An 11,867-nucleotide genomic window follows, 5' to 3' on the forward strand; every position below is an offset into this window, starting at 1 on the left:
GTCAGTGCGAACTGCCGCAATTTCAGCTCAGCAGGCTTCCGTAACTTCAGAAATAAGAACCCGAAAGTCTTCTTTTGTAGGAAAACGGTTAAAATAGCTCGCCCATGGCTGTGGAGGTTCAGGCAGGGATGGGGGGTCCATAAGGGCAAGTGTTGGAGGGCTTGGGGATCTGGCCCAGATGTCAGAAGGGAGAGGAGAGCTGCTGTCCCCCTGGTACAGCAATGGTGGGGCTGGGAGCTGCTTATTTCGCAAGGGCTCAAGCAGGGGGGTCCCAGGAAGGCTAGATGCAGGGTCCCCTGGGTTAATATCCCGTCCCCTAGTAGCCACAGTACCTTTACTTGCAGTCGCCCCCTGAGAAGTGGGTCCAGGAGACATCATGGCGGGATCCCTCCTTCCAGCAGTAGCAGGCCGAAAGTCCGGGGTGGCCGGTGAGAGCCCCAGGTCAGAGGATCCGCGTGTGGACACTGCAGATGGCGATCCGGTTCCCTGAAGAGATCCAGCAGGGGTAAGTAGCACTGTGTCCTTCTCCCTGGGTAGGGCGCGGGAATCCGGCGGGGGGAGGGAGGAATGGCGGGAGGCCCTCTGTGCCTTGGTGCTGCGCGGTGGAAGCGCCGGACCCGGAGTGCAATCCCAGCACTGTTCAAGGGTCCTAGTAGGTGAGGGGGATCGGGGAGGGATAGGGGTCTTTTTTGGAGCCACTTTCTTCCCCATATGATCCAGGAGAGATGTGTCGCTGGCCAGTAATTTGCGGTGCAGGCAGGAGCAGCTCCTTCAGGCAGCCATCACCATCAGCGTCCGGACACGCCCCCGCAACCTGCACATTTAGATATGCTGACTAACCCCCATTTTTTTTCTTGACAGGCATTTACCTGCCTGCTGCCCACTGATTGGCTGATCCAGGCTGTCTGCAAGCCTGTAAGCCAATCAGGGCAAGCCCTCCACCCAACTTCCTCCCAGGAATATGCAGTAAAATGGCTCACTGTGTCAAATTTCCAGGGTGATGGACCTGGATCCACTCCCCTGATTAGTCCAAGTCTACTTTTGGTTGAGGAACAGTAAAACCTACACGTGCAAGCTACTCAGAGCTAGGCCGAAGTTCAGAGAACCTCTGTTTCTGAGAACCAAGGAAGCAACTTAGCTACCAGAATATTCCAGTGAGAAGGAGATTAGAAGGTCTGAAACCCACAAGGCTGTGCATTGAACTGGAATTTGAGTTCTAGCTCCTTCCTCAGTGGCCATAATTAAGTTCTGGATTTCCTCCTTTGTAACTTTTCGAAACTCGTTAAAACAATATAAGATACACTGCTATAACCCTCAAATCCCACAAGGTGTATTATACTAATGGAACATCCATATTGGGACTATATCTAATACCTTCTTTGACAGCACTTTATATCTAATATCTATCATCAAGGCAAGAGATTGATACATTGTCTTACAATTAATAGGGGGATAACAATAAGTACATAATTTTTTAATGTTTTTCATTTCTTTATATTATTTTTTATTGTCTTTTACTAATTCAGAAAGGGTCCTTCTGGTACCATTTGTAATTGTTATATTGTATAATACAATATTTTAACTATATAATTGGTTGATACTAATAGTCCAGGTGGAGGTGTGTCTATTAATCAATTTATAATTTCTATTGTACACTAGTTGGCAGTGGGCAGGCTATTTGGTAGAGAACCTTCAATTTATCCATAGTGTAGGAAGGGTGAGCCTCGGAATTATTTTTATTATAAGTATTCAGGAAGTTGTCAGTGTCCTCAAAAAATATATATTACAATTGTATATATTACAATATATTCACATGCACATCTAATATAACAGGTACGCTTTAGACATATTGGCCTATTCTACTGTTGATATGAAAAGTCTATGATAAAACATAAAATTAGTATAAGACTATGGGACCATCTTCAGTAGATTCAGATGGGGGAGACCCGGGGTTGCACTTGTCCATCTGTAATGTTTGTAACAAATCATTTTCATCTGTGTCCTCCAGCAATCTGTATCTGTATGTGTATAGAGCTAGGCTATGGCTGGACCCCCTGTATGGAGATGAGCCCCAAGGAGGTCTTCATTGTTTTGCACAACAATCCACGGTTCTCCAATTTGTCCTCAATTCCCTTTGTAATCAATCAAAAAAAGGAAAATTTCACATTTGCCATTTCATTACCAAATAACATCGAAATCATTCTGTAGCAAAGACGAGACAGGAGCCGAAGATCATGGGTGTATCTCCAGTGTGGGCTTATTGGAACAGCACTACCCATATGCCATATCTGAACATCATAGATGGGGACTTCTGCTCAAGACCCCTTCTACTAGACAAATCAGAGCATCCCTGTAACTCTGACTCGGACTGACCTGTCTTGTCAATGGATTACATTAACATTACTGCAAAGTATATGACTATGAAACCATATACTCTGCTGCGTCCACTGCTGCAAAAGTATTACAGGGCAACTAGTGTGAGACAACTACCTTAAATTGATACTCCATATAATTTTGGAATTGCATTATCAATAATTGACCAAAAACATCTATAAAACTCAATTTTCAAGTTTACAAGCAGGAATAATTTGGATAGGAGCGCAGAGCAGTGAGAGGTGATATCTTCCCTCTTGAAACGGTCAGCAGAATAGAGACACCTTTCATGGCCCCTTCATTCCCTACACTTTGTAGGCAGAGGGGCTCACATTGGTGCAGGGTCCATAACCCAGTTTTACTCATTCTGTTGTGATATGGTACACATCTATAAAAGTAGAATTTCTTCTCTATTCAGTAGACTTGAAAAGCCAGTAACATCTCAGCAACATATGCCTAAATTTCAAAAATACGGAGGACCAATCAGATCCAGGCATGTATGGAGGTTGAAGCACCAATCACATCGCAGAAGCTACTGAGGACCAATCAGATTCAAGTATATAAGATGATGTCACAATGAAGGGAGAACCAATGAAATGAAATAAACTAGCGAGGACCAATAAGATTGCAGAATGTGTGATGATGTCACAGAAGCTAGTGACATCACCGAGTTCTGAGCCCTAGAAAACAACTGCCTGACATTATCTCAGCCAGATTTTCTCTGGATATAGAGAGAGACAGATCGGCTTGTGCTTTTGCTTAGCAAATCCTTGCTTTCGCTTAGCGAATAATTGACTTTGCGCCATGGAGATCCGGGGTTTGGCATTCTTGCTTTTCCTCTGGGTCATATGGACGCTATCGGGTCTTTGTGCCCTGATTGCCTTGACTGTCATCCCAGGCCATGTAAAATATCCTTACATCAGGTAAGAGGGGAAGGGGCGGGATTCCTCTGTAGTATTATTACTGTTATTACCGTATTATCAGTTTATTCCTGGAAAGTTATTACATTATTATTAGTGGATTATTAATAAGCTCCATCTAATAATTGTTAGAAAACATCACATTTGGGGGTGGGGGAATCTATGAAGACTGAGGTTTCATGCCCCGGCCCTCATCTAATCTGCACTGGAGTGAGATGCACAAGCCTCATAATAAATTAGGAGCATCTCTGACCCCCATGCACAAAAAAAAAAAAAATATTTAAAATTGCACCACCTAAACCACACCCACTTTTTGGAAATGGCTTAAGAGTGCAAAAAGCAACTTTTTGTAGAAAATGTCTCTTTCTTAATAATGTTTTAGAGTTGCAATCTCACTGGTTGCTATGAGCAACGGCTCCATAATATCTTCCCATTTGTTGTTTGTCTTCTATTTGTGTCTGGACATTAGATCATATTATGGAGGATGATTACAATGGAAGGAAATAAAGTCTCCTCTGCTATTAGAAGACATGACACAATCCTGCTGCCGTTTGTGTCCTAATAACACCCAATATTTTGCTTTCTTTCTCAGTGACACGGGACGAATATTCCCCGAATCGGTGGTCTTTACAGTGGTCTTCTTAATATCTGCCCTTTTTGGTAAGTGGATTTAGAGAGACAACATCATGAGGAGATCAGCGGCTCCAGCGCTCAGTGATGACGTTATCTCCCTAATCACTATTCACTGCTGAGCGGCGGCCATCACTGGAGATTATAATCATCACTGAGTCCTGGAGGTTATCACAAGTGTCTATGGACGTTCCCGGCTGATCCCATGTATTGTCTATTTCAGGAGCTGGCAACGCTTCCATCATGTACCGGTTCATGATCATCCGGTCTGAACAATCAGAGAGGCGACATATCATCTGCCAGAGAATCCTCTATGTCGTTGCATGGATGGGCTGCATTGGGACCATTGTGACCGCCATAGTTTCGGTAGGTTTATATACAGAGGTCTCAGGACTAGTAATACGGAGGGGACATCGCTTGAAGTCAAGAGATGTGTATAAATACAATGACGCGCCCTGGTGACTATTCTTATGTATTACTATTGCCCCTGTATAATTGCACCACCTGCGGCCTCTGCTGTTCTGTATTCTCAGATCTTCATGACGTCCATATTGATGACATTTATTTCTCTGCTTTTGTTCTAGATGAGGATCAGTCCTACAGTCCACAGGATCGGCGCAGGACCGGCATTTTTCTTTTGTGCCGTTTACAACCTAGGTCAAGCTGTATGCCTGTACAAGAAATCCTTCAGCAGTCGCCGCCTATGCCACATTAGATTGGCATCAACCTTGGTGCCCATTGTGGGCCTGCTGACCTGTATCCTCTTATAGCTGACTGGTACAGTGCCATGTTGTGTGCTAGATACACTTACACATATGTACTTACCATCATTGCTGCCGTTAGTAAATTTGGGTCAAGCTACCCACCCCCTTAAATTGTCAGGTCACGCTCACTCATTGGTGGAGTTAAACTAAGCCCCACCCATTTTTCGGCCCAGGACAACCCAAATTTACAGCGAGATTGTCTCTGAAAATTTGGAAACATTTTGGCAAATTTGGGACTGTTGCCAACTAAGATTATTCGCTTCCTCTGACCCCATTGTAGCACAGATCAGACATCACAGTATAGGAAACACTATAATAATAGAATTAATTCTGTTACTTGTCCTTAACACGTCCTTCCAGTTTCTGTGTGTATGACCATCGGCTTCTTCCAGCTTCTTCCATGTACTGGCCGATGTGAAGAGGTGAGTTCATGCAACTTTTCACCGTCTTGTATAATCTACATCTTTCCCGTGTAACAGTAATATAAAAGCTCCTATCTCACCTCCATCTTCCCATCTCACTCCATATAGAGTCCCTATGAGTACCGCCAGGCACTAATCCTCTATTCTGTCTTCTGCAGATCTACACCAGGATAGGCATGGTGGCCGAGTGGACTGGATTCCTTGGCCTGATAATACACCAACTAACGAACTATACAGATTTCCAGGTGAGTAGATGCCGTGTCAAGGTCTAATGTGCTCCAGAAACATTTCAGAGAAGTAATATATTATATAGAGCTGTTTTATAATTAATGGTCTTTATTCTTTTTTCTCAGCATTTGTCTTTAACGTTGTCCCGAGAAGGTGTCTCCATTGGCCTGAGAGAAAAGACCCAGGACCCTGAAAACCCCCAATAATATCCAAGGGGTGGAGCGCCAAGACAACTGAAACCATCATGACATTGCTGGACATGAATCTTCTGGATCAAGAGGCAGATTCCAGGCTTGGTCTCTGTCCTCAATACTGGATGTGACATTTTACCGGACTTTCCTAATACCGGATTTGACATTTACCGGATTTTCTGGATTCAACATCTAGCAGAATTTCCAAATACTGGATGTGACAATTACCCGGACTTTCCATAGCTACCTCATCTCAAATGATGGTTTTTACCCCCTTGCCCAGGGGAAGGGCAGTCCTTCAGCCATGGTTCCCTGGAGGTTTCCTCCACTAGGGGGTTTTTCCTTCCCTGAGTGTTGAAGGATGAGTTGGGGGTTCACCATCATCAGGGCCATTTCAAAACCACTGGCCTGTTAATAAATGAGTCAATACATGAGGTAGCTAACAATGTGTCCGAGCCTCTTTATTGTAGGGAATGTATTGTAACTAATGTTACCCAATAAAGACCGGGGAACTTCATAGGGGTGATCAGTCCAAGCTCTGGAAGGAAAACGATGAAGGTGCTAATGGCAGGGTTAGATTTTTTCAAATTTTATGGGTATAATAAAAGTGATTCATTAAAAGGGCATTCTGCTTGGGATAATTCATCTCTTATCCAGCTATTACTAGGACTTGTGTCCCCTTGTTTGAATGAAGTGTTGGTCGAGCATATGTACTACAACTCCACCCCAAATCTATGTGATTGTTAGAGATAGTGATACACTGCTACAGAATGCACAGAGTGGTGGTGCGCAGACTCAACCAGTGCTCTTTTCAAATTGGGGTGTGGATCCCTCATCTTTGTGACTGGTTGCGGTCTAAGTGGGCAGACTGCCACCAATCTACCAGTTATTTTCTTTCCAGGGGATAAGGGATAACATATTCTAATTAGAATACTCCTTTAAACAATTTGGAAGAAAATGGGTAAAATTATTGTTAAAAGTCATATTTATGAAACCTCTGAAAACAGGGTGTACCTTATAGAGAGGGGGCCCCAGAGCTCAAGTCAAAACAGAGCTTTCTTCTATTGCTGGTTCATGCCACCACTACAGACCCACATCCCTTGAAAGGAGGGTCCAATATTTGCTCACCTTCTGGACTACTGTTATTACATACCACTGTACTAGCTGTGGTAGTATATAGGACTGGACTTCTAATGATGGGATAGTATACAGCAATCGAGAAGAAGTAACAGGGAATAGTAAATATACAACTGGACTGTTAATGAAGAGGGGTAGTGTATACAGGAATACAAGTGTCAGGGAATATATTAACCATTAGGCTACCAATGATAGAAAGGCATACACCACTGGTAATACAAGGAATAGGATAAATACCACTAGATTGCCAGTGACAGGACACAATCTATATCACTGCCAGTAAAGAGGAATAGAATATCACCCTGCATTACCATGGACAAAATGAATATACATCTGAAATACCAGTATCAGAGCACAGTATATACCATTAGACCCATGACTGGAGACCAGTATAAACAGGCTTACTAATAACAGAGCAGATCAGAGGCCTGTGGTCTACAGCACCCTGGGACCAAGCAGAGGTTGTAAGTGTCGGCATGGGTGGTGTAATGATGTCACCACATTGTCATACGCAGACTCTGTCAGATCGCTCAATAGGGAAATGTGGTGAGTTGAGTAAAAGTTATAAAACATTTTTCTGTAACATACAGTCTGAAAATGAGTGTGGTGCACTTAGGGGCATTATATCTTTTTAAGGGAGCAATTGGGGGGCATCAAAACATTTTAAAGGGCACTTGAGGCAACATAAATCTTGAAGGGGACACTCAGGGACATGGTTACCTTTTTATTGAGCACTCGGGCACTCAGGATGCATCATTACTGTCTAGGGGGGAATAAGAAGCACTGTTACTCTCTAGGGGGCACACAGTAAGCATTTTTACTTTCTAGAAGGCACAAAGAGAGGAGCGAATTCTTTGGCTTTATTTCTGCGTAGGGAACTTATAAGATCACAGTTATACTTTTGGATACAAAATATGGCACTTTTATTGTGTTGTACACCATCACCATCTGGGGTACTGGGCATTAGGTTTGTCATTATAACAACATTTTATTCGATTTTGATACCATAAAAAAGTATTGCGATACTCGATACCATGCAAAAAAAAATAAAACACCAAAAACGTAGAGTGCATTCCGCATTTTATAGAACATCCGGCCCATAATCGAACAGTCTTGTCCTATTTTTTTGCGGGGGGCCAGGGTGACTAAAAAAATTGTGAATGGCGCAGTTTTTTTTTTTTCTTCTGTTACGCCGTTCACTACATAGAAGATATTTTTTTATATTTTAATAGTTTGGATTTTTTGGACGTGGCGATATGTAATATGTTTATTTATTTATTGTTTATATATTTTATATATAAAATTGGGAAAGGGGGTGATTTATACTTAATATTTTGTTGTTGTGATTTTTAACCTTTTATTTAAAAACGATTTCCCCCCTTAGGTGTTAGAACCTAGGATCTTTTAATCCCTTGTCCTATTAATCCTAATAGAGCTCTTTTAAGGTGAACAGGACTTTACACTGTCCCTGCTGCCCTGAGCTTTGTACACACAGCAGCAGGGAGCTTACCATGGCAGCCAGGGTTTCAGTAGCATCCTGGCTGCCATGGTAACCGATCGGAGCCCCAGGATTACACTGCTGGGGCTCCGATCGGAACTGCTACTGCACCACCAATGAAGAGGGGGGGAGGGGACCCTGTGGCCACTGCCACAAATAATTTAATACTGGGGGGGTTCACTGCGCCACCAATGTTTTTAATACTGAGGGGGGCGTACTGTGCCACCATTAATACAAATACAGGAGGTGGGTGCCAGCACCCGACCTCTATGACAGGGAGCTGTGATCAGTGGTAGTTAACCCCGCTGATCGCAGCTCCCTGTCATAGAGGTCAGGTGCGGCTATGTGATTCTGCCGCCGGCACCCACCTCCTGTATCTGTATTAAACGTTAATTATCTTCATTGGTGGCACCGTGGCCACAGTCCCTCCCCCCCTCCTCTTATTGGTGGCAGCGGGAGCACAGGGGAAGGGAGAGACTGCTGAGGGAACATGGTGCGCGCTGAGAGCAGTGCGTGCCATGTTCTGTGATACTAGGCTGCGCAGTATCGGTAAAAAACAAATCCCGGTATCAAATCGATACCGGTACAAAAGTATTGATTGGGTATGGATAATTCTATACCCGATGCAACCCTACTGGGCATCTTCCATTATTATATTTTGGGGCCCAATCTATTTGTAATTTTTTGTGAAGAGTTAATGATAGTTATGATGTCACTTCCGAAAATACAGTATTTGAGGGCACCGCAGTAGACAGAAGGTACTGTAAGTGGGCAGAAGGGGCAGAAAAAAAACACAGAATTACCCGCGGCGCAGAGCAGGTAAGTATGTTGGGGCCGATGATCAGGGGAACTGCTGCGGGACCCATACTGATCCCCAAACTGACTGCAGTGGAGGGGAGGGGGGGTGTTTGGTCAGATTGCCCCTGGTCTAATGATTTGGTTTTGGCTAAGTCCCAAAGTTGTGGCAATGATCATGGGGTTACTTGTAAAGCGTGACCCTGGTGGGGGCCAAAGAACAAAGGAGAAGAGGCAGCACCAAATGCGCCCCTCTGCAGTGGGGAAAACGGAGCATGGGATGAAGGCTGAGCACCAGTGGGCACCGACCGCTCCGCCCACTGACACCATTAACCTGGCCACGGACGTGGTATCACCTCATTATCTGGATGCAGTGGGAACTATGTAGCAGTATTTATCTGGGTGCAGTATGACCCTGTCAGTGGGCACTATATAGCACTGTTATCTGGGTGCAGTATGACTCTGTCAGTGGGCACTATAAAGCAGTATTTATCTGGGCGCAGTAGGACCCTGTCAGTGGGCACTATATAGCAGCATTTATCTGGGTGCAGTATGACCCTGTCAGTGAGCACTATATAGCAGCATTTATCTGGGCGCAGCATGACCCTGTCAGTGAGCACTATAAAGCAGTAGTGGGGGGGGGTGGAGGCCGCGGCAGGTTGGGGGGGGTGGCGATGGGGAGGGGGCCTCATGGATTGCGTGTACACCACTGGGATACTATATACCACTAGACTATTGGTGATGGGGATACTATATACTACCATACTACTGGAGACAGTGGCGTACCGCCAATATAGGCAAACAACGCCGTTGCTATGGGGCCCGCGGCACAAGGGGGCCCGGAGCGCATGGAAGGCTCCGCCCCCTTTGTCTACTCTGCACAGTTTATTCACAAAGTTGTTTTCCCTCGGGTCCGGACGTCCTGCTCCCCCCTCCCCCGACCGCTCCATGATCCGGGCTGCGGGCTCGCTCGTTCCCTGCATTTTACACTGGCCGTTTAGCACAGCAAAGATCCTGCTGCTGATTGGCCAGGCAGCAGGAGCAGGCGCCGCTGAAGCACAGACAGAGGCGTGCAGCCAGAGTAGTATCCTTCTGCTCCGCTCATGTCTGCCTCAATTCATCACAGTAAGTTCAACTCCCCCCCCCCCCCCCCTCCTGCTGCTAGACTGAAGGATCGCTCCGTCCGGACAGTGAACAGTGCACATAACTGACACACTGTTGTCTAGTGTGCCTGTGCCACAGTAAGAGGGGGAAGGGGGCCCTGTAGGCTCGTAGGGATGACTTAGTCAGGAGGACAATGTGCTTGGATCATAAGGGTATTCTTGATGGGGGAGGGCAGCAGCAGCAAGCAGTGGTTTTTTGTGTGTGTTTTTTTAAGGGGGGGGGGGGTCTGTAGGCTAATAGAGGATTCAGGAGGACAATGTGCTCCAGTGTGCTTTCCTCCTACTCCCCCCCCCCCCCCCCCCACCCCTGGGCATTTCGGGGGGCATTATAGGGGTTTTAACTCCTTGACGCTGATGGGGGATATGATTGGTGGCTTTGGGCACACTTAGCATCAGCAGCAAAGAGTTGAAGGGGTTATCCAACCTCTAATGCCCCCCAAAATGCCCGGGGGAGGGTTATGACACAGACAGGAGGAGCGATATGTATGCGTGCTCCTGCCCTGCACTCGCTCAGCTGTGCTCACATACATATCGTGCCCTGTATCCACTGTCCTGTGCCCACTCTGCTAAATCCTAACATAGCCCATCTATGCCCGGCTTTACCAAAGCAGACAGGCAGGAGCAGCGATGTGTGATGTGATCATATTTATTTTATGTATGTGTGTGTGTGTCTGTCCCTTTGTGTGTGTGTGTGTCTGTCCCTGTGTGTGTGTGTGTGTCTGTCCCTGTATGTGTGTTTCTGTCCCTGTGTGTCACCATCCATCACTATGCCCATAGTGTTCCTATGTCTTGACACAGGTGCATCAGGACGTTCTGTGCGGGGCAAGAAGAAGAAGAAGATGGAAGAGGAGGCAGCGCCGCCAACATAGAGTCCCGTGGGAGAGACACAGGGAGGCACACTAAGGGCGTAAGTAACACTACCACATTATCTACACTAGTGTTATCTGTGGTTTTACATAGGACTGCAGGTAACACTACCACATTATCTACACTAGTATTATCTGTGGTGTTACATAGGACTGCAGGTAATACTACTACATTTTAGGTAATCAGAGAGCCATCACTGTGTTATCTGTATTCAGAGAGCTATCACTGTGTTATTTGTGCTGTTACATAGGACTACAGGTGACATCTACTACATTATCAGTACTTAGATAGTTATCACTGTGTTATTTGTAGTGTTACATAGGACTGCAGATAAAACTTTTATGGAATATCCACAGAAGTCCCATAGATTCAGATACCACAGGGTTTTGTTCCTACGGCATTCCCTTTACCGCAAAACTGACCTGTGCCCTTCATTCTCTGGGTCAGTACGAATACGTACGAACGTATGTATACATTTCTTTATTGGCAAATGGGGGTGTGGCGGGGGAGGAGCCAGGACAGGAGGTGGGATGGGCCAGGCATGGGTAGTGGGTGGGGTTAGGGGGCCCAATTCATATTCTTGCTATGGGGCCCAGTGATTTCTATGTACGCCCCTGACTGGAGACTCTCTTAACTATCTGCTGTAGGGCATTGTGGGGTTTTGTTTTCTCTTCTTAGGTAAAAAGAAGGCGCCCCACTAAGATGAAGAGGACACCATTGAAAGATTTCTCTGGGTTCAGATTCCGCCACCACACTTTGGTCTTTTACATTGTGAGAGAGTTGGGCATTGTGATACCCAACCCCTACCAACCCGCTTTCCTGCCTATCCTGATATTTACTTTATACCCGAACATGTTCTTGGGCTAATGACAGCACCCC

General features: G+C 45.5%; 1 protein-coding gene across 1 annotated transcript; it reads left to right on the forward strand.

Moving 5' to 3' along the window:
- The first annotated feature begins 3,823 nt into the window (after positions 1-3,823).
- LOC121002422 (DNA damage-regulated autophagy modulator protein 1-like) lies at positions 3,824-5,543 on the forward strand. Its single transcript, XM_040433877.1, has 6 exons — positions 3,824-3,953; positions 4,147-4,289; positions 4,508-4,679; positions 5,048-5,109; positions 5,268-5,354; positions 5,463-5,543. Exons 1-6 carry the CDS (start codon positions 3,824-3,826, stop codon positions 5,541-5,543), a joined length of 675 nt encoding a protein of 224 aa, XP_040289811.1.
- The last annotated feature ends 6,324 nt before the right edge of the window (positions 5,544-11,867 follow it).

The sequence above is a fragment of the Bufo bufo genome, chromosome 5 (genome assembly GCF_905171765.1).
Source record: "Bufo bufo chromosome 5, aBufBuf1.1, whole genome shotgun sequence".
Taxonomy (NCBI): domain Eukaryota; kingdom Metazoa; phylum Chordata; class Amphibia; order Anura; family Bufonidae; genus Bufo; species Bufo bufo.